Source organism: Ambystoma mexicanum, chromosome 8 (assembly GCF_040938575.1).
Source record: "Ambystoma mexicanum isolate Mex_15411 chromosome 8, UKY_AmexF1_1, whole genome shotgun sequence".
Taxonomy (NCBI): Eukaryota; Metazoa; Chordata; class Amphibia; order Caudata; family Ambystomatidae; genus Ambystoma; species Ambystoma mexicanum.
Genome location: NC_090929.1, coordinates 1,690,249,808 through 1,690,273,569, shown reverse-complemented (window position 1 = coordinate 1,690,273,569; position 23,762 = coordinate 1,690,249,808). Strand labels below are relative to the sequence as shown.

The 23,762-nt window shown below is 45.9% G+C and overlaps 1 protein-coding gene across 1 annotated transcript in view; it reads left to right on the top strand.

Annotated features, from left to right (window-relative positions):
• LOC138473331 (salivary glue protein Sgs-3-like) overlaps positions 1 to 23,762 on the top strand; it is a 283,493-nt gene that overhangs the window by 120,147 nt on the left and 139,584 nt on the right. The window contains exon 2 of the mRNA XM_069611998.1: positions 6,097 to 6,126. Coding sequence (XP_069468099.1) covers positions 6,097 to 6,126 — 30 coding nt within the window. The remainder of the gene's footprint in view (positions 1 to 6,096; positions 6,127 to 23,762) is intronic.

The window sequence follows — 23,762 nt, the reverse complement described above, 5'->3', positions numbered from 1 at the left end:
AGGCCATTGCAAAGGGAGGCACCTGCAGAGCGAGGGATCTACCCCCCACTCTCTGCTTGGAAAAGCGTCTGTTCTGCAGAGAGTTGGAGCTAGAAGACCAAAGGGTTCTGGCAGGGAGGTATTCAGGGAGAGAGAGTTGGATGTAGTTGGTCGCAGACTCCTGAAAACGTTGTGGATGATGCAGAGGGTCTTGAACCTAATCCTTGCTGGATCCCGTGGAGAGATTTTAGGACTGGAGAGATGTGGTTCCTGGGCTTGAGGCCAAGGATAAGTCTTTCCTGGAACCAAGAGCCTCCAAGTATAGATTAAAAGCTTACATGTGGCAGAGGTACACGTCTTACACCTAGGCTTCCTGCTGACTCCCCGGGGGAGCTTACATGTGGCAGAAGTACATGTTTTACACTTTCGGCTGCCCCACCTAGGCTCCTGCTGACTCCCCGGGGGAACTTACATGTGGCAGAAGTACGCTTAGTACATGTTTTACACTTTCGGCTGCCCCACCTAGGCTCCTGCTGACTCCCCGGGGGAACTTACATGTGGCAGAAGTACATGTTTTACACTTTCGGCTGCCCCACCTAGGCTTCCTGCTGACTCCCCGGGGGAGCTTACATGTGGCAGAAGTACATGTTTTACACTTTCAGCTGCCCCACCTAGGCTTCCTGCTGACTCCCCGGGGGAGCTTACATGTGGCAGAAGTACATGTTTTACACTTTCAGCTGCCCCACCTAGGCTTCCTGCTGACTCCCCGGGGGAGCTTACATGTGGCAGAAGTACATGTTTTACACTTTCAGCTGCCCCACCTAGGCTTCCTGCTGACTCCCCGAGGGAACTTACATGTGGCAGAAGTACATGTTTTACACTTTCAGCTGCCCCACCTAGGCTTCCTGCTGACTCCCCGGGGGAGCTTACATGTGGCAGAAGTACATGTTTTACACTTTCAGCTGCCCCACCTAGGCTTCCTACTGACTCCCCGGGGGAGCTTACATGTGGCAGAAGTACATGTTTTACACTTTCAGCTGCCCCACCTAGGCTTCCTGCTGACTCCCAGAGGGAACTTACATGTGGCAGAAGTACATGTTTTACACTTTCAGCTGCCCCACCTAGGCTTCCTGCTGACTCCCCGAGGGAACTTACATGTGGCAGAAGTACATGTTTTACACTTTCAGCTGCCCCACCTAGGCTTACTACTTGCCCCACCTAGGCTTCCTACTTACTTCCCGGGGGAGTTTACATGTGGAAGAAATGTGTGTTTTAGTTGAGAGAACAAGCCAACACCCCCGATATATAAAAAGCCCCCGTCCCCCATTTCACCTTTCTTAGTACAGTAAGTTGGCTAGCAGGCACAGCTGAATTTGCACATGTGCTGTGCCCTGGTGATGCCCTGTGAAACGTTTGCCCATCGAGGTAATGCCCGTCAGGCAAACAATTTTGTTTGTCAGATTTAGGGGCAAGGGCATGACATTGCTGGTCATTTCAGCCAGAAATGTGCCCCACTCACAACAAGCTTCCAGCAGAGACAGTGTTCTCTGAAAAAGAAAAATCACAGCGCACACACAATCCAAGTCCTAACGATCCCCCGCCCCCTTATTCCAAGGTACCACCTACGCGCCTATTATATTATGTCTGGTCTAATACCTCATGTGTAGGTGCTGGTATGATACCGTAAACAAAGCTGCAAATGCGCCAATAATGCAACCAAAGGACTGGCATAGCCACTATATGCAAGATATACCCTTGTATGTGCAATAATGCCACCAAAGGACTGGCATAGCCACCATATGCAAGATATACCCTCATATGTGTTGCTGGGAAATAATTATAATTAGTTATTTATAACGCGCTTTATACCCAGAGGTTTCTAAGCACGGACCCGGGGATCGAACCTGTGTTGCTCCGTATCGTTTTTCTTCCAAGGAGAGCACGTTGCCCTTGAGCTATCCTCCTGAGGGCTGTAGCAAATAATACTCTTCTATTTGCACAAATTAAACTACATGATTATCTGCAATTGTAAAATTAAATTCCAATTACATTAAGGCTTCTGCAACTGTGGGTAAGCTCCAACGCTGCTATTCACCACCATCCCACACCAGGGCTGTGGCCATAGTTTTAGTTTTTCATGGGACCTTCTCAATCTAATGAAACCTCGTTTTTATTCAATGTGTACGGGGAAGGGCCTTTCCAACATTGAAACAATACCCCTTAGCCATGAGGTGTCGGAGGTACGACCTTCCTCCCCAGGGGCATTAAGGGCAGGAGCAAAGAGGATGGGAGTGCTAAACTGAGGAGAGGGTGGGGTGACCGAGGCAGAGCAGGCTGCAGAGGGCGTGCCATCTCCAAATATATGCGGTAGACTGCCCTTCCCCACTAAGTGCAATGAAGGAAACCTGCCCACACTAAACATGGCCTAAAGAAAGACAGCAATCCACATATATGTGGCAGACTGCCCTTCCCCACTAAGTGCAATGAAGGAAACCTGCCCACACTAAACATGGACTAAAGAAAGACAGCAATCCACATATATGCGGCAGACTGCCCTTCCCCACTAAGTGCAATGAAGGAAGCCTGCCCACGCTAAACATGGCCTAAAGAAAGACAGCAATCCACATATATGCGTCAGACTGCCCTTCCCCACTAAGTGCAATGAAGGAAACCTGCGCACACTAAACATGGCCTAAAGAAAGACAGCAATCCACATATATGCGGCAGACTGCCCTTCCCCACTAAGTGCAACAAAGGAAACCTGCCTACTCTAAACATGGCCTAAAGAAAGACAGCACTCCACAAATATGCGGCAGACTGCCTTTCCCCACTAAGTGCAAAGAGGGAAACCTGCCCACACTAAACATGGCCTAAAGAAAGACAGCAATCCACATATATGCGGCAGACTGCCCTTCCCCACTAAGTGCAAAGAGGGAAACCTGCCCACACTAAACATGGCCTAAAGAAAGACAGTAATCCACATATATGCGGCAGACTGCCCTTCCCCACTAAGTGCAACGAAGGAAACCTGTCCACACTAAACATGGCCTAAAGAAAGACAGCAATCCACATATATGCGGCAGATTGCCCTAAACATGGCCTAAAGAAAGACAGCAATCCACATATATGCGGCAGACTGCCCTTCCCCACTAAGTGCAACGAAGGAAACCTGCCCACACTAAACATGGCCTAAAGAAAGACAGCAATCCACATATATGAGGCAGACTGCCCTTCCCCACTAAGTGCAACGAAGGAAACCTGCCCACACTAAACATGGCCTAAAGAAAGACAGCAATCCACATATATGCGGCAGACTGCCCTTCCCCACTAAGTGCAACGAAGGAAACCTGCCCACACTAAACATGGCCTAAAAAAAGACAGCAATCCACATATATGCGGCAGACTGCCCTTCCCCACTAAGTGCAACGAAGGAAACCTGCCCACACTAACCATGGCCTAAAGAAAGACAGCAATCCACATATATGCGGCAGACTGCCCTTCCCCACTAAGTGCAATGAAGGAAACCTGCCCACACTAAACATGGCCTAAAGAAAGACAGCAATCCACATATATGCGGCAGACTGCCCTTCCCCACTAAGTGCAACGAAGGAAACCTGCCCACACTAAACATGGCCTAAAGAAAGACAGCAATCCAAATATATGCGGCAGACTGCCCTTCCCCACTAAGTGCAAAAAGGGAAACCTGCCCACACTAAACATGGCCTAAAGAAAGACAGCAATCCACATATATGCGGCAGACTGCCCTTCCCCACTAAGTGCAACGAGGGAAACCTGCCCACACTAAACATGGCCCAAAGAAAGACAGCAATCCACATATATGCGGCAGACTGCCCTTCCCCACTAAGTGCAACGAAGGAAACCTGCCCACACTAAACATGGCCTAAAGAAAGACAGCAATCCACATATATGCGGCAGATTGCCCTAAACATGGCCTAAAGAAAGACAGCTATCCACATATATGCGGCAGACTGCCCTTCCCCACTTAGTGCAATGAAGGAAACCTGCCCACACTAAACATGGCTTAAAGAAAGACAGCAATCCACAAATATGCGGCAGACTGCCCTTCCCCACTTAGTGCAATGAAGAAAACCTGCCCACACTAAACATGGCCTAAAGAAAGACAGCAATCCACATATATGCTGCAGACTGTCCTTCCCCACTAAATGAAAAGAGGGAAATCTGCCCACACTAAACATGGCCTAAAGAAAGACAGCAATCCACATATATGCGGCAGACTGCCCTTCCCCACTAAGTGCAAAGAGGGAAACCTGCCCACACTAAACATGGCCTAAAGTAATACAGCAATCCACATATATGCGGCAGACTGTCCTTCCCCACTAAATGAAAAGAGGGAAATCTGCCCACACTAAACATGGCCTAAAGAAAGACAGCAATCCACATATATGCGGCAGACTGCCCTTCCCCACTAAGTGCAAAGAGGGAAACCTGCCCACACTAAACATGGCCTAAAGAAAGACAGCAATCCACATATATGCGGCAGACTGTCCTTCCCCACTAAATGAAAAGAGGGAAATCTGCCCACACTAAACATGGACTAAAGAAAGACAGCAATCCACATATATGCGGCAGACTGCCCTTCCCCACTAAGTGCAAAGAGGGAAATCTGCTCACACTAAACATGGCCTCTGCCATCAAAAAAAGGCAGCAAGGTCAGGTGCCATCTTTTTTGTGGGCAGGTTGCACTAGCTTCCCTAAGTGCTGCATTTCTATTTGCAGGATCTCGCACTGAGTAACAGGAGGAAAGACCCAATGGCGGGTTCTTCCATGCCTTGCTGCACCTTTGGCCATCAATCCCTGCAGAGCGCCGGTAGACCATGCAAATGGTAGCGGTGTGTGGTATAAATCCACGTAACATAACATACCCAGAGTGTTGCGAGGGTAAGGTTAAATCGCTGTTGCCTGAACAGAAGTATCCATCCGCTGATGTCATTTTGCCCTCTTCAAACAATAGGGCAGTGGACATTAAGATTCTTGTGTTACATTTAAAATCTGTGTCATTTTGCTCCGTTGCTGTTCAGTTGCTGGGGGAATATTGTACATTCTGGTGAAAAAATGTGGCACTTGTAATGTGAGGTTCTGTGCATTTTTATATGAAATGAATGGCTGATAGACTCTTGTTAGGTTTCATGGGTGAGCTTCCTGGTGGCAGCTGCTGGTGGTATGCCCCTACCTCCTCATGCCCTCTGGACTGAGGCGCCTGAAACAGTCAAAATGAACGAGTCTTTCAGGGTGTTCTTTCCCCTACTGCAAGGAAACCTATGCAGTAGAAGCATGAAGAGCATTTAGTGCTTGCAAGCTTTCACAGGGAGATGGGATGTGAGGAGGGGCACACAGATTGTGGGTGTGTTTAGTTATTTACCCACCCATTGACTGCCTATGGCAATTCCCACCAACGACCTGCCCCAAACTCCTGAGATCTGCTCGAGCGTGCTGTATAAAGCAGTAGTATCAAGGTGCGTGCTGTACAGAGCCTTGCTGTGTTATGTAAAACACATATTCTAGAAGTTAATGGATTCATTGCTGATATAAATGTGCCACTGGTGTAATGCAAATCTCTTAACCAAGAGTGACCCTAGCCACCTGATGGGTTCTCGCATCTGCTCCTTGCACTGAAGACCTGTTAAAACAAGCATTGGCGAAGCCACATGTTTAGGCTTGTATTGCTATGAAATGGGCATTTGCCAGGCACTGGTACTTTATGCCCAAGTACTCACTCCGTTTTACAGCTGCTGGCCTTTAATACCACTTTGGCAGCGCCTGGCAAATGCCCATTTTATAGCTATACACCAGCAAACATGATTGGCTTTGTCAATGCTTGCTTGATAGTTGTGCTGCTCCCTCAGCCACTCTGCTGCCTATTGGGGAACATTTCCATATCCCTAATGACCAGTCGACCTCTGCATGGGCCGACTGAGCTGCAAAGAGACGGCCAGGGCTGAAATACACCAGAGCAACCTATGTTTAAAGGGTACTGGGCAAAGCTGACAGCACTTGAGCAGTTTGCAAATCACTGTGATCTTGTTGCAGGTGACTACTCCCGTATGACACGATCTTTTGTGTTCTCTCTTCCAACAGCTGCTGCATCCGTGCCTGCAGTGACTGGAGGTGAGTGCTGCGTGATTACTGTGCGACAGCTCTGAGGCCTAGGCTTGCTGCGACTGTCTGCCTGCTCTTTCATTACTGGGTCTAATGGTCAGAATGAACAAGTGAAAATAAACACTAAGCACACCTTGCATAGTTGAATCATGTCACCTACTTTTGTCCATTATAGTAATGATTTATTGTATTGTTGATACTTTAGAGAATTCAAGGTGCGGGGGAGAAAGTCACAACCTTGGCATCTAGGTTTGGAAATAGTACAGTAGAGAGAAAAAGGGTTCCCGAATAGGGAATTCCCGTCCCCTGCACACTATCTATAATCTGAGTATATCAAAAAAATAAGTTCTGTGTGGTATGTTATGCTCCTGGGCATTCACCTATACATTAGGTGACAACCATTGCATGTAACTCTATTTATATGGAAAATCGGGTATTTCAAATAACTCTTTTAAGCAATTAAACATTGAATTGTTACATTAGAAATTCAAATGACAATTTTCATAATATCGCAAGATCATGACATTTATTGTGTTGTTGGCCCAACGCGTTTCATGATTATACTCTTCATCAGGGGCAAAGACATTTTTCAGTATCTCTAGAAAAATAGTCAAACAAATTACCTTAGTAAGGCTCATGTAGCATATTTACAGTAATGCATTCAAAGACAAGTAAATTGATGTTTGTTATTTTATGGTATTTATATCAATAGTTTAGAATTTCAATACACCATCAATTGGTTAAACAAATGGTTGGCTACAAGCATCTATTAAACAGTGCAGCAAATACATCTCTTGATCAGATCTCACTGGTAAGTAAGTGCATGAAAGGTGATGGTAGAATTTGGGGCAACTTGTTTATGTTATGAAGTTGATAGAGGTTTCAGGCCAAAGAAAGGGAGTCATATGTCATTGTGTGTACCTCTAGATTACCACTGTTGTTAGACCAAAATATCAAGTGTGAACAATGCAGTTGATAGTGTGTCAAGAAAAGATGCTAACCTTGCGATGGCTTTTGCGATATTTGTAGTAGTTGAAGGTAGCCGAAACAGGATTCCTATCTTCCTACTAAGAATCTTGATTTCATCAAGGTCAATTTCTAAAAAACATACATATGGCCGTGATAAGTGGTTTGAAGTTACTTAATGGTGCCCAGAAGGAAATGAGCATAGGGTTATAGCGGCTTACCAACTAATACTCTTGCAGTGCTTGCAGAAAATCCCAAGCGGATCCAGTAGGGTGTAAGATGGCTGCTCTACTTCTTAACACTGTTAATTTTGCTTCTAAGTACCATTAGGTATCCAGTGGGAACTTCAACATTCATCAAATTATCCGTCTGAGGAAACAAAGCAAGTTTCTCCAGGATGGTGATTTAAGGTGTTGTGGATAAAAGAAAAAAACATTCGAACCATGTCTAAGACTTACTTGAGGTGATTTTAACTCCAGATGGCTGTAGAGCCCTCCTCGTGTCACGGCAGGTAGAGATCACGGCTTATATCTGGGTGAGGGTGATGACGTCACTATGCGCATGCGTGAGTGAGAATTTAGTCCGATATCCTTTTCATCTTTGAACCCTTATTGATGGTCCTAAGATGTTTTGTATATTAAGATTACAAGAATGCAAAATCTTATGTACGATGGATACATTCGGTCTTACATTGAATGACATGACATCATGCAGCGTATGCGTCAGTGCTATAGATATCTTAAACTAAGGTGCAAAAGATGGAAAACTACTTCTATAGCGGATGTGTTTGATTGTGTTAGATGGATGTCGTGTGTAAGACATAATGCGACAATTAAAAGAAAGATATACCTATTTCTTAGTTGCTCTGACGTAATCTGGCACATGCGCTGGTGATATAAATGGAGTATATGTATATTCCAAATGTTCCATTTTTGTAACAGAGACATTTTAACAAACGGAATAAACATGCAAATGTAGTAAACAGAGCAAACTTGTTGCACTGTTTCATCTGGTCTGTTATGAGCAACGTACTCCTAACTTGTGACGTTATTGGGTGCAAATGTCCAAAATGTCAATGATTTTCGGTCATATGTATTATGTTAAACCGAGTCAATGTTTAATCACAATAGAGTGGCCAGGGATCTGAATCCCGATGTATATGCATTAATAGAATAGACAAAAAGTTATTATTTGTAGTCACGTAATAGTGTGTTATAGCACATGCGCAGATGTTGGCAACAGTACTTACTATGGAAATATTGATTCTCCTCCACATCAGAGTATGTACTCCTGTATAAAATGCTGAGAAATGCAGGGTAAAAATAAGAAACGTAGTCCCGGGGGTCCCTGTCTACCCTTGCCTTAATACTATTAGGTGTTGGCCACAGGTCTACAAGACTCCATGTATAAGAGTGAAAGTTGGTGTTCTCAGAGATGCCTCTGTATATAAAAAAAAAGGATTGGGCAGTCAGTGTGCAGTATGGGATAATTTAGGTATAATAATCTGTTGATTCTAAGGCCTATGGTGGTCTATGCTTAGGGTAATCTGTTTAAGTTGTTAAGCTTAATAACTAATACGTGTGAAGTAGTATTGCTTAAACAGTGTCATTACGATAGTACATCATTGTCTATGATTGACCATTTATGAAAGTGGCTGTCTATTCCAATCAGAACTGTCCCATTAAGGGATCACAATCTGTCCACTTGGACCTAATTTCGACATCTTACAATTATACAGTATCCTAGTAAGTACAAAGTTAAAAAACAAAGTCGGACAATGTCCTGTTGGTCCTCGTTTTGCATCTTACAATTGTATGGATTCCAAGTGATGGATGCATACCAAAAACTAAATATCCAAGTTCGGTAATGTCCTGTTGGTAGTTCAACCAACCTAGTGCTGTTTGCTACAGAAAGTATATAGTATGGTGTAAAGTATTTTTGAATTCTTGAATTCTCCGACAAGGCTGTCCCGTATTCGGTTCACATTCTGTCGTACTATAGGTTCTAGGTATAAGAAAATCAATAGGAACTCAGTTACAGAAGTAAACAATTAGTGGGTGCTCAGTTGTTTTAACCCTTACTTACTCCTCAGCTATAAGAAGGGCCCCAAATAGTATTCCTCTTTAATGCCTAATGGCGTCATTGCATCAAAACAATGGATCCAAAATAACTCTCTTTGGGATAGGATTTTAGGCAGATCTCCTCCTCTTGTGACTGGGTGTACCACTTCTAATATCACTACTCCCATTTGTGAGATATTGTGATGGTGATCTCGAAGGTTTCTGTATACTGGTGACTTGATGTTTTTTGACCTGATACTCGAGTTATGCTCAGTCCATCTTTTTTTCGCTCTTCTTGATGTTTTCCCGACGTAGTATTTCCCACACGGGCAACATAGTATCATAAAAGCTATCGCAAGGTTAGCATCTCTTCTTGATACACTGTCAACTGCATTGTTCACACTTGATATTTTGGTCTAACAAAAGTGGTAATCTAGAGGTACACACAATGACATATGACTCCCTTTCTTTGGGCTAAAACCTCTATCAACTTCATAACATGGACAATTTGCCCCAAATTCTACCATCACCTTTCATGCACTTACTTACCAGTGAGATCGGATCAAGAGATGTATTTCCTGCACTGTTTAATAGATGCTTGTAATCAACCATCTGTTTAACCAATTGATGGTGTATTGAAATTCTAAACTATTGATATGAATACCACAAGATAACAAACATGAATTTACTTGTCTTTGAATGCATTACTGTAAATATGCTACATGAGGCTTACTAAGATTATTTGTTTTACTATTTTTCTAGAGATACTGAAAAATGTCTTTGCCCCTGATGAAGAGTATAATCATGAAACACGTTGAGCCAACAACACAATAAATGTCATGATCTTGCGATATTTTGAAAATTGCCATTTGTCATTTGAATTTCTAATGTAACAATTCAATGTTTAATTGCTTAAAAGAGTTATTTGTAATACCTAATTCCCATATAAATAGTGTTACATGCAATGGTTGTCACCTAATTTATAGTTGAATGCCCAGGAGCATAACATACCGCACACAACTTATTTTTCTGATATACTCTGACTATAGATAGTGTGCAGGCCACTAATGGTCGCGCTGCTCAGACAGGTGAATGCCAGCCTAGCAACATTTATTTTCTCCCCATCATGATGTGTGTAGCACCACCAACAACAGCTGCTGTGTCTGTGCCTGCAGTAACTGGAGGTGAGCGCTGCGTGATTTTTCTGAGACAGCTGTGAGGCCTTGGCATGCTGCAACTGTCTGCCTGCTCTTTTATTAGTTGGTCTAATGGTCGCACTGCTCAGACAGGTGAATGCCAGCCTAGCAACATTTCTTTACTCCCCATCATGATGTGTGTAGCACCAACAACAGCTGCTGGGGGTCTGTGTCTCTAAAGACCAGTTGGGTTGGCACAGAGTCAGTCACATGGAAGGGCAATCATTTGCAAATCTGCTTGAAAAGGTGCAGAACCGTTGGGGAAGAGTCAGTCGTATGCTAGGTGAGTATCAAGCGGGGCCTCCCATGGTCAAAGAGTGTCAACAGAAAGGCTGTTTTGTCTGAATGTAGGCAAGTAAGATGAATATCCACCGGAGAAGGTAAGTGATTCAGGTGAAGTAAAACAGTCTTAGGATCAGTGCAGTTTAACACAGGCTTCACAGCTCTCCTGCACGTGCTTGACACCAAAGCCTGAGAGTGTTCAGCTGAAAGCTTTAATCATGTTAGCTTTGCAGTCTCTAATAGCGTCATTATCTTTCGCTATGCAGTGTTCACAAAGTGACAACAATCCTTTGTTAATGTTTGCATGCTGCTACTTTATGGTGAGGATCGATTGTTGGTGCAGATACTTTGATCAGTGATCACAATATAGCAGTGCAGTGCAGTGTTCTGCTAAATGCTACTCCTTCCTGTGGCGCAGCACACTACCACGCTTGCGCAACACACACAATGAACATGCTGCTGCAGGGGCACCTCGCACACTGCACTAGGTGAGAGATATACATATGTGTTTTAATGCATTATACAGCACACTTTCTGCGGAAAATTATCTAAAAAGCCAGAGCGTTTGTAATTGTTTTGTAGGGTAACGCCACTCCAAAAATCCAAAACATGCAAGTCACCAACAGTACACAGGAAAATTAATGATTTTATGTATGTAATGCTTTGCTATTAAAAATGGCATGTCCAACTGGCTGCACAATGTACACCAGTCTAGACATGTAATAAACATATTACAGTAAAACATGCCCTGCCACATTAAGACAAACCTAGACTGGTTGCACCAAAATGCCAGTCCAAGCAATAACACTTATCATGGTTATTTTATCGCAGATGCCCAGAACACTATAGAATGCCACACTAAGAGACGGCTAGAGTAGCTGTACCCAAATGCGGGTCTAGTCAGGTAATTACACTTAGCAGGACTACTTTATCAGAGATGCCCAGTAAAAAAATGTCAATCCACAGTAAGAGATAACTAGACTGGCTGCACCAAAATGCTAGTCTAGCCACTAATAACACATATGCCTGCACAGCCTGGATCCGGACGACCATTACGATTTAGCTCACAACACCTGTCCCAGCGTCATCTTAGTCTACACATCCCCTCTCCCTCCTCCCTCCTACTCCAAACCCCAAAAAAGATCTCCTCAGCCCAAAATTACATCATTATCCTTCTTCCTCATCCCCCTACTTACTTATGAGGTACCTTGCCTCATAGGTAAGTACTGGGACAAGGAACAGTGGCACTCAGAGTAATGATGGTTACAGATAACTAAGTTAGGCCTTACCTCCATGTCCTTCTACCTTGTCCTAGTTCTTGTGCATGAGTCAAGTTGTCTCATAGACAAGTACTGGGACGAGGAAGAGTAGGGCCAGGAGTAATGAAGATTACCCGTACGTAATTCAGGCATTAAACACAAGCGCACACACATTAACACACCATTCACCATACACTGACTCAGGCGTACACCCAGCCACCGATTCATTTACATGTGCACTCTTTTCACCATGTAGTCACATGCACACACCCAGGCCGCCACCCGTACATCATGCACTCACTCATCCACACACATTACATTATAGACATATACAAACACACAGTTACTTGCACGCACACACATTTACACAAAATACATTTTCTTACCTTTTTTTATTTGTTGATCCGAGGAACAAGGCCTCCAGCCCCCTGCAGCAGGAATGCTTGATCCTGTCATGCGTAGAGGAGCTGGAGGCCTCCATCTCATGGGACGGGGGAGCCCTATGACTTAAAAAAGAAATGTTCTTTTTTAAATCACTCTGACTTCGTAATTGTTTTATGAATTAAGAGTGTCTTCAAAAAGAAAGTATTTCTCCCTTAGGACATTTATTTGTGGGACCCCTCACACCAAAGGGGCTGCGGGGGGCCCTGCTACGCCAATGCTCCCTTCCATTCTGCTTAATGGCTGGATCTTCACTGATGCTACAATTCACCAGTGGGACAGAATCTTCCTCAAAACCAAATAGGGTGTTCTAGTTTCTTTAATTCTGGTGTTCAGGTGTGTTGATCAAACAGCAACTCAGAGCATCTGGGCTTTTCAATAGTTCTCCTGTGCACTTGTTTGGTGACTTAGGGTCTTTCATGACAGGTAATGAGCATTCAGTATGCTGAGTTACCCTTCCCGGATTCTGCTACCAGTACCCACCATTCCAGTGCTCCTAGTCATCAGAATGGGACCAGCTGCTCACTTGAGGAACAGGTTACTCCCTTACTTGCGACTAAGAAGGTAGAAAATAGACAAAAGGACCCAGAAGTCGTATCAAAAATGGACAAGGCAAGACTACATTTATTAGCAGGTTGCAACCAGTGTAAACAGAACGCATCCTATCAACTCACCATTCAAGGCAATAACCCAACCCGCCTCCAGTTTGCCTTCCCTTATATACCCTCTCAGTCTTGTCTCCTTACATTGATCGTACATCCTTTTATGTATCCCACACCCCTTTTATAATGATACAACACATTGTAAACAATCGTCGTCCGTCTTCGGGGTTCACGTCTATCCTTTGGGGACCACGTGATTCTTCACTTCGGGGTCAGTTGCTCTAATTTGACGATATCCGGTGTTGTCCTCCTCAGGTGAGGGTTGTGGGGTCAACGACCTCCGACGCACATCCAGTCGAGAATAGTGCCCCTTTGTCCAAGCTGGTTTAAGACAGTACAATCCAAGATGGAGGTACAGGTGGCCTTCACCCAGTGCACTAGAGAGCTTCCAAAAGCACTGCCTCGGCAGTCCTTTAGGGCATTACCATTTTAGTAGAAGCTCTAGGCGCAAGCATTACCAACAGCCAACATGCAGGGACATCCCTATCCAATGTCCATGTAAAAGTAGAAAAATAACGAATGTGTAGGCACATACATAATTATAATACTGTAGGTATAGAATACTGTTCTCGGAATTCTCCCATATCATGGTTTATTCACCCATTATGATCATCGTCATCCAATAGCCTTCATGGCAGCATTTTACAGCACACATCAGATTCCCTCCTCCCTCGTGGGCCATCAGCATTAACACCACCTTATAAAATGTTGGGTGGTGCTGGTGCTACATCCGGAGGATCAACCGATGACACAAAGCCAGGTTACAAGGTTCAAGTTTCTAATGGATTCAATTTAATTGAGGACACTTACTGTGATTTCAAAAGAACTTCAACATCAGGCTTCTCTATGGGACAGTGGTCCTCAGTCTTTCCCTTACCCCTCAGATTCCAGATGCTTGGTAGTCTTTAGATGTTTAGGTGCCCTGCAAATCTTGCGTGCCATTTGTAGTTGTTGTCAGGATGTCGCACATCTTCATCAGGGAGTAAATGGAAGCAAAACCCTTGGTGCCTTGGGCTTTCTAAATGGGGCGTGTATCAGGCACTTTAACATCTTTTGAAGGATTACGGTGGGCCCTGAGGTTGTTGGACTCAATCCCTTGACAGGCTATTTGGGGACTTTCACCTCATCTTCCGCATGCCTCTCACTCTCTTCCTTTCCTCATCAGCGATCTGACACACTCTACTTCTCCACTACCTCATCCTGTCCTTTTATGTTCTCTTCCTTCCTCATAATGGTCAACTCCTGGAAACTCCCCAATTTCTCTTTCACATCATACTTCTCTCTTCATCATGCCTTTCCACCTCCTCCTCTGCTCTTTTCTCTTTCTGCTTTTTTCTTCCCCTACTCACTACCCCTTTCTATCTCTGTCAGCACTGCTTCTTCTCTCTCTAATTTCATCCCCACCTCTTCCTTACATGGCCTATTCACCTTGGTCCCCTCTGCAACGCCTCCTATTTTCTGACATTCTCCTCCTCTCCTCCTTTTTGCTCCCCTTTTCCACTACGTTCTCTGCTCTGCCTCATCTCTGAAGTTCTCCATCCTCATTCTTACTGCTACTCTTCTCTTCTGTCATCTCTGTTTCTCTCTCTGGTGTTCTCATCTCCTCCTCCTTTCTGCTACTCTTCTCGTCTGTCATCTCTGTTTCTCTCTCTGGTGTTCTCATCTCCTCCTCCTTGCTGCTACCCTTCTCGTCTGTCATCTGTTTCTCTCTCTGGTGTTCTCGCCTCCCCCTTCTTGCTGCTACTCTTCTCTTCTGTCATCTCTGTTTCTCTCTCTGGTGTTCTCATCTCCTCCTCCTTGCTGCTACTCTTCTTGGCTGTCATCTCTGTTTCTCTCTCTGGTGTTCTCATCCCCTCCTCCTTGCTGCTACCCTTCTCGTCTGTCATCTCTGTTTCTCTCTCTGGTGTTCTCACCGCCTCCTTCTTGCTGCTACTCTTCTCTTCTGTCATCTGTTTCTCTCTCTGGTGGTCCTGCCTCCCCCTTCTTGCTGCTACTCTTCTCTTCTGTCATCTTTGTTTCTCTCTCTGGTGTTCTCACCTCCTCCTCCTTGCTGCTACTCTTCTCTTCTGTCATCTCTGTTTCTCTCTCTAGTGTTCTTAGCTCCTCCTTCTTGCTGCTACTCTTCTCGTCTGTCATCTCTGTTTCTCTCTCTGGTGGTCTCGCCTCCCCTCCTTGCTGCTACTCTTCTCGACTGTCATCTCTGTTTCTCTCTCTGGTGTTCTCATCTCCTCCTCCTTGCTGCTACTCTTCTTGTCTGTCATCTCTGTTTCTCTCTCTGGTGTTCTCATCCCCTCCTCCTTGCTGCTACCCTTCTCGTCTGTCATCTTTGTTTCTCTCTCTGGTGTTCTCACCGCCTCCTTCTTGCTGCTACTCTTCTCTTCTGTCATCTGTTTCTCTCTCTGGTGGTCCTGCCTCCCCCTTCTTGCTGCTACTCTTCTCTTCTCTTCTGTCATCTTTGTTTCTCTCTCTGGTGTTCTCACCTCCTCCTCCTTGCTGCTACTCTTCTCTTCTGTCATCTCTGTTTCTCTCTCTAGTGTTCTCGCCTCCCCCTTCTTGCTGCTACTCTTCTCTTCTGTCATCTCTGTTTCTCTCTCTGGTGTTCTCATCTCCTCCTCCTTGCTGCTACTCTTCTTGTCTGTCATCTCTGTTTCTCTCTCTGGTGTTCTCATCCCCTCCTCCTTGCTGCTACCCTTCTCGTCTGTCATCTCTGTTTCTCTCTCTGGTGTTCTCACCGCCTCCTTCTTGCTGCTACTCTTCTCTTCTGTCATCTGTTTCTCTCTCTGGTGGTCCTGCCTCCCCCTTCTTGCTGCTACTCTTCTCTTCTGTCATCTTTGTTTCTCTCTCTGGTGTTCTCACCTCCTCCTCCTTGCTGCTACTCTTCTCTTCTGTCATCTCTGTTTCTCTCTCTAGTGTTCTTAGCTCCTCCTTCTTGCTGCTACTCTTCTCGTCTGTCATCTCTGTTTCTCTCTCTGGTGGTCTCGCCTCCCCTCCTTGCTGCTACTCTTCTCGACTGTCATCTCTGTTTCTCTCTCTGGTGTTCTCATCTCCTCCTCCTTGCTGCTACTCTTCTTGTCTGTCATCTCTGTTTCTCTCTCTGGTGTTCTCATCCCCTCCTCCTTGCTGCTACCCTTCTCGTCTGTCATCTCTGTTTCTCTCTCTGGTGTTCTCACCGCCTCCTTCTTGCTGCTACTCTTCTCTTCTGTCATCTGTTTCTCTCTCTGGTGGTCCTGCCTCCCCCTTCTTGCTGCTACTCTTCTCTTCTCTTCTGTCATCTTTGTTTCTCTCTCTGGTGTTCTCACCTCCTCCTCCTTGCTGCTACTCTTCTCTTCTGTCATCTCTGTTTCTCTCTCTAGTGTTCTCGCCTCCCCCTTCTTGCTACTACTCTTCTCTTCTGTCATCTCTGTTTCTCTCTCTGGTGTTCTCATCTCCTCCTCCTTGCTGCTACTCTTCTTGTCTGTCATCTCTGTTTCTCTCTCTGGTGTTCTCATCCCCTCCTCCTTGCTGCTACCCTTCTCGTCTGTCATCTCTGTTTCTCTCTCTGGTGTTCTCACCGCCTCCTTCTTGCTGCTACTCTTCTCTTCTGTCATCTGTTTCTCTCTCTGGTGGTCCTGCCTCCCCCTTCTTGCTGCTACTCTTCTCTTCTCTTCTGTCATCTTTGTTTCTCTCTCTGGTGTTCTCACCTCCTCCTCCTTGCTGCTACTCTTCTCTTCTGTCATCTCTGTTTCTCTCTCTAGTGTTCTTAGCTCCTCCTTCTTGCTGCTACTCTTCTCGTCTGTTATCTCTGTTTCTCTCTCTGGTGGTCTCGCCTCCCCTCCTTGCTGCTACTCTTCTCGACTGTCATCTCTGCTTCTCTCTCTGGTGTTCTCATCTCCTCCTCCTTGCTACTCCTCTTCACTTATCTGTGTTGCTCCTGACCATTCTGGTGGTCTCTCCTTCTCATTGCTACTCCTCCTCTTCACCTATGTCACCTCCCCTTCTCCCCACATCTCTGCACCTTTCCTCCACAATCCTCCGCTGTGATGAATTGCTATCTGGCAAGGGTGTGAAAGCCCTGGCATTTTATTTTGATTAAATGATAAAATAATGCGTGTAATTCCATTTCTGAACGTGGAATCTGCTAATCAGATTCCCCCTTCATAAGCTCCATGCCAAATGCATAGTGTGTACTTGTGTGCTGCAGCATCAGTATCCTGATTCACAGCGCTTGCTCTACCAGTTTCACAGAGAAGGTTGAGAGGTCACAGGTGCCCTCTTGACAGCTGCAGTGGCATCCAAGTCTCTGCAGTGCAAGGGCTTCATTTAAAATATGCAACACTGTTCCAAAAAATGCATAACCCTGATTCTCCTGTTCTGATGGCATGCTAAACTGTGAATATAAGCCTTACCTGAGTTAGGGTATAGTGGCCAGCATCTCTCAGAGTTATCCCAGCCACATTATTAATTATTGATATCGCACATGTGTCAGCCCTGTGGGCCTAGTTCAAATGTGCAAGGGTTATGTGTGTTTCCTCAGACAAGCTAGATCCTGCCCTACTGGCAGAATTTAGCCTGTTTGGATTGCCCCTCTTTGTTCCTTTGTAAGGGGAGGGACAGCCACTCCCAGGGACAGCCACTCCATAAGGGATCTGCGTGATTTTTCCGTCACGGAAAAGTCTGTGACAGAAAAGATTGCATGGGAAATGTACGCACCACCAAAGGTTCGTACATTTCCCATGCAAACAAACAATGCAAGTCACACATACCTACACCCCACCCACACTCCCAACACACCTCTGCCACACCCCCACTTCCTTACTTACCTTCCATTTTGGTGTGTCCATGCAACGCCAGTTCCCTTTCCGTTCTGTGATCGGGAACCAGTGCCGCAGGGTCCTTTTCTTTTTTTTACGGGCAGCTGCAGGGGTTTCCCCCGCAATCCCCTGCTCACTGTAAAGTAAAGTATAGTGAGCGGGGTGTTGCGGGGGACACCCCGGGAGCCACAGTTTTCTTTTGCTTTTTTTTTCTCGGGTGTGCTGCAGGGGTGTCCCCCGCAACACCCCGTTCACTATACCACACAGTATAGTGAGCGGGGTGTTGCAGGGGAGACCCCTGCAGCCCCCATTTTTTTTCCCGATGTCGGGCGTGCAGCGGGGTGTCCCCTCCAACCCTCTGCTCACTATACTGTCTCTACCCTCTTTTTTTTAACTATAATCCCTCCCAACGCCTCGCAATACAAATCACACGATTTGTGGTCAAAGGGCACCTGGTGCCATGGAATTCAGGGATCTCCAGGTTTAGTCAGTTATATGGGCTATAACTTTTGGTGGACCGAGAATGTGTTGGGTCATGCTTTGGCCAGTGGAAGATAACATGCCAGTCTCTGATCGCGGCTTTGTCGGGCACATTCCTCTTGGGTAAAAACACATTTTTGCAACACTGTTAGAACAATTAATAGGCTTTGTGATGGTTGCGGGTGTGGGCTGTCCTCATGGGAGCTCGGGCATGGCTGGGGATTTCAATGGTCTCGCAAATTTCCCTTCCCTTCTACTTATGGTTACTAATATCTGCGCAGAATAGCAATGCTGTTCGCACCTTATACTGTACCATGTAGTTAGACTATATTTGTTTATACTGAAGTGGGGTCCTGTCAAGCGGGAAGGCATCCCTCTCACCGTCCCCCACCCCTTGGCCCATCATACTGCTTCAAATACATCTTGCCTCACTCTAAGGCACCTATGGGGGTGGGACAGTGCTGCCCCCTTCCCGACAAGGGCTTGGGGATGGTAGGGATAGGATTTCCTGGTCATGCCGACTTGGTCACTGTCTCCGAGCCTGGGACAGTCACTTTGCCACCACAGATGCTCAGTTCCCCTTGTGACGGATTCCTTGCTCTGCGCCATATATACTCTTGTGCACCCTTCTAGCCTAGTTCCTCCACCCTGCTTCCTTTGTTTCCTTACTCCTGATATCCCCTTTCTTCCTGTCAACCTTTTTCTCAATTCTTCTTCCTTCAGATGTCTTTAGCCTCAAGCTGCTACACATTTTCCACATTCCTCTTTCTCATCTTTTTGTTTCTTTGCCTCTTTTCCTCTCTCTGTATCTTGACATTTCTCCTTCTTATGTCCCCTCTCTCTCGGTGCTGCCTTTTTCCCTCTCTCGTCTCTAGAAAGCAGAAATATTGCTGTTGTGACTCGTCTTTGCTTTAGCACCGTATGAAATCTCCTCAGTCAGCAAGTTGCTTGCTAATTCTTCTTTGTCTGCCTAACCCAGTGCCTGGCTCAGAAATAATGTAGTCTATCCTTTTACTTAACTCGAGTTCTTTCGCCAGCCATAAAGTGATCTCACAATCCAATGCAGGTTTCCCGCAACAAGCTAATGAATGAATCCCACTTACACTGTGAAGGAAAATCAGGGTATCTTAAATTTGGGTGAAAAGGGATAGGAATGTCGAGCTGTTCTTTCAGCAGTGTGCCCAATATTTCTATAGAAGACTCTGGATTAACATCTAAGGAAGTTGGTCTTCTTTGCCTGAGGAACTTGGTGGTTTCCTAGAGGAACTCGCCTGCTAGGGCACACTGCCCATCCCTCACTATGGATTATCTTCATATCTCTGCCACTTTCCAGTGTTCTGAGCTGAGTTACCTGGAAAAACATCAGGATGTCTGAGCAAGTGAATCCTCCCAGTTTCTTAGGGGGAGAAAAGTGGAGGTGCGGCGGCGTTAGGAATCCTGGTGGGTTTATCCCTCCAGAAAAAACTCATGATTTTGGTTTGAAGGTCCAGGAGGCCTGCCCTCGGAACTGCCAGTGGAAACGCCTGGAAATAATATAAGGGGTAAAAGGACATTGATTTTAATTACTTCATCATTCCCATCCAGAGATGGCTGCTTTCTGCTATCTCCCTAAATGCTCCCTAATTGTGCGAAATAAATTGGGCTTCATTGGTAAATGTAATTGATATTTTTAAGAATGTGGGCACGCATCTATTTCATATTTCTCCTTGTCCATTTGACTGGTCGGAATCTTTCCAATGTTGCCAGTCCTTTCATGTGACTGTGCCCGAGAAGTAAGATTCAATATTTCCGATACTTCGGACAATATTCAAACTTATCCACAAATGGAGGCCACTGGGATAACATTGGCGAACATCTATCACTTTCCTTCATTGACTCAACCTTTACTGCCTTAAATCTGAGAATTCTTCGTATGTTTTATGGCCAAGAGTTTAACAATGCTGCAAACAACAATGGCGGTTATGGCCACTGGTATGTCTTTCCTCTGCTCAGGCAGAAAGGGCCCAATAGAAGACAGTTCCATTAAACCCTAGTGGAGGTTGACTGATTATCTGCGATATCCATCATCCTACATTCGCCCCAAACCCCATCAATTCTATGGTGGATGGAAGAAATCCCCACTCTGTCACAGCAAACACCTTTCAGAGTCAAGTTACTGTATAATCAAAGGGAACTTATTAAATCTTGTTACTTTGACGAGCAGGTAAATTGCTTTTCTAATGACATTGAACGCTTGATGGTCCAGAACTGGGCCATAACCTCGGACACAATGGGCCATCGCCAACCGCTACGCCCAACCAAGCATACCATAACCTCGGACACAATGGGCCATCGCCAACCACTACGCCCAACCAAGCATACCATTTTTGCCAAATTAATTATCCTGAGGCTGGAGTTCCTGTTCAACAGCACGTTTTAAAAAAACCTAAATACACTGCACCTATGTGAATGCATTTTGCTGAAATTGGCCTTGCGCAATGCAAGGTTCTCCTAAATCATTGCCGATAGTCCACCTCCCCAAGAGATGTCTGTAAACCAGCATGTTTCAAGTAATATATTGCTTTCAAGTGCTTGCCGAGCGATGCAAGACTTCTGTATGTATCACCTCTACTTAAGAAGGTCAGGCTGAACCCCTCAATAATGACCATCCCCTCAATAATGACCATCTACGATCCAATATCAAATCTTCCATATCTTGCCAAGCAGCCTCAGCCTTCTCTAGCATAAAATAATATACGGGCCCAAGTGCAGGCTCTCTTTCGACCAGGAAGGGGAACTCAATTCACTTGCCATCCCGACTAGGGAAACGTTGAAGCCAATGTATTGCTAATGGGAACTTTCCCCAGATTTCAACACAGTTTGCCATGCGTGTGTCATCTCACAACAACGAGATCAGAATAGGAGGTTTTGTACTTTGCTGGATTTACTCATTTCTTGCTGACAGATGTCAGATTACTCACATGCCACCATTTCCACCTAAACCGATAATGTCCCACGGGGTGGGTCAATTTCCTCGTTATTGTTTTACATTCATCTGAGCACCCGTATTCAGAACCTGGCGAACAGGGACTTCAATTATGCAGACAGAAACCATCTTATTTATTCCATGAACCCTGAAAATATATTGCTGGTCCATTGGCTAACATAATACATGCAACTCATCCATGAGATTAAACTCTGACAAGACAGAGCATTTTGGTTGTAGAAGGTCCCTCATCTTTCTCGCCAGTTCACACATGGCTGAAAGAACTTGGCATTCCAGTATCCACAGCCTAGATCTTCTGAAACCTTGGTGCCCTGTTGCAATCAGACTGTTCCTTGACTAGTCAGGCCTTGATGGTTGTGGAGAAAGTGTTTTTCCATCTCAAAACCGTTCCTGATGTTGTCTTTTCACATATGGCTCTGTCTACTATCTAGTTGTACTATCTGCTATGGCCATTGCTAGTTGCATATAGCTGGGTCTGCTTACGTACCAGATGGATAACTTGCAGTGGCTGCAAATCACAGCAGCACAGCCACTCTGTTGCTCCGCCCACCACCATTTTGCACATCTTCCAGGTAGCTTAAGGTCTCCAGACCAGCTCCAGGCAGACTGCATTAAGGAAGCTGCTGGTCACATGACCAGGCCCTGCTCTCAGCTGCTCCGCCCACCACCGGTGTTTGTGCTACTAAGGTAACTTCTTAAGGATTCCCAGCACACTGCATTGAGGAGGCTGCTGGTCACATGACCAGGCCCTGCTCTCAGCTGCTCTGCCAACGACCGGTGTTTGTGCTACTAAGGTAACTTCTTAAGGATTCCCAGCAGACTGCATTGAGGAGGCTGCTGGTCACATGACCAGGCCCTGCTCTCAGCTGCTCCGCCCACCACCAGTGTTTGTGCTACCAAGGTAACTTCTTAAGGATTCCCAGCAGACTGCATTGAGGAGGCTGCTGGTCACATGACCTGTTCCTGCAAAACAGTTGCTCTTCCCACGCCCATTTTTCGCGCATTGCAGGTAGCTTCGTAAGAACTCCAGGGAGACTGCTTTAAGGATGCTGCTGGTCACGTGACCAGCAGCCACAACTCAGTTGTTCCGACCACCACCCGTTTTTGCCTCTTCCAGTTAGCTTAAGGGCTACAGGCAAGCTCCTGGCAGACTGCATTGAGAAGGCTGCTGGACATGTGACCATGCTCTGCACTCAGTTGCTCAGTACATCGCCAGTTTTCATGCCTTCCAAGTAGCTTTTTGAGAACTCCAAGCAGATTGCATTGAGCAGGTTTCTGCCCTGCCACTCAGTTTCTTCTACCACACCCGGTTTTGGCACCTTCCAGTTAGCTTAACGGCTCCAGGCATGCTCCAGGCAGATTGCATTGAGGAGGCTGCTGGTCACTCAATTGCTCCGGCCCCCAACAGTAGACTGTATTGAGGAGGCGGCTGGTCACGTGACCCGGTCCTGTTGCTCTGCCAACCACCATTTTTTGTGCCTTCCAAGTAGCTTCTTTAGAACTCCAGGCAGACTGCATTAAGGAGGCTGCTGGTCACGTGACCAGGCCCAGCTACTCAGTTGCTCTGACCACCACCAGTCTTCCCGCCTTCCAGGTAGCCTCTTAAGGACTCCCGGCAGAATGCATTGAGGAGGCTGGTGGTCGCGTGACCTGGTCCTGTCACTCAGTTGCTCAGCCCACCTCCAGTTTTCCCGCCTTCCAGGTAGCTTCTTAAGGACTCCTGGCAGAATGCATTGAGGAGGCTGCTGGTCATGTGACCTGGTCCTATTGCTCTGCCCACCAACCTTTTTCGTGCCTTCCAGGTAGCTTCTTTAGAACTCCAGGCTGACTGCATTAAGGAGGCTGCTGGTCACGTGACCAGGCCCAGCCACTCAGTTGCTCTGACCAGCACCAGTTATTGTGTCTTCCAGTTACCTTTGTACGTACTCCCGGCAGAGTGCATTGAGCAGGCTGCTGGTCAGTTGACCAGGCCTTGCCACACAGTAGCTCTGCCCACCATCACTTTTAGCGCCTTCCAGGTAACATTTTAAGGACTCATGGTGACAGCATTGAGGAGGCTGCTGGTCAAGTGACGAGGCCCTGCTACTCAGTTGTTCCACCCACCAGCTATTTAACCTGTTGTGCTTAGGTGTCATCCTTGCCGGCATCCTCAGAAAAGGAAGGATAAAGACTAGGACCTCTCCTGTTTGTGCCTGGTCTCGCCTGAGTCTCATAGCAACTACCACACTCGAAGCACGCTTTTTGCACTCACCGGATCAATGGACCGTAAGAAAATTGTGCTCTCCCCAGCACAACAAAACCAACACCCTAAACTTATATTTTCCTCCACACCTCTACCCCTCAAGTTCATAGGTTGTCAGATCAACATCGTCAAGCAATGGTGTCACTCGCATATCGAAAATAAACAAAACCTTTCATGGCTGTCCTCGGGCTCCCTCATCTCAACCCAACATCAAACAGGATGGATGCATACTGTATGTCACCTCCCTAGTCCAATCAAAAATACAACATGCAATGGACCAA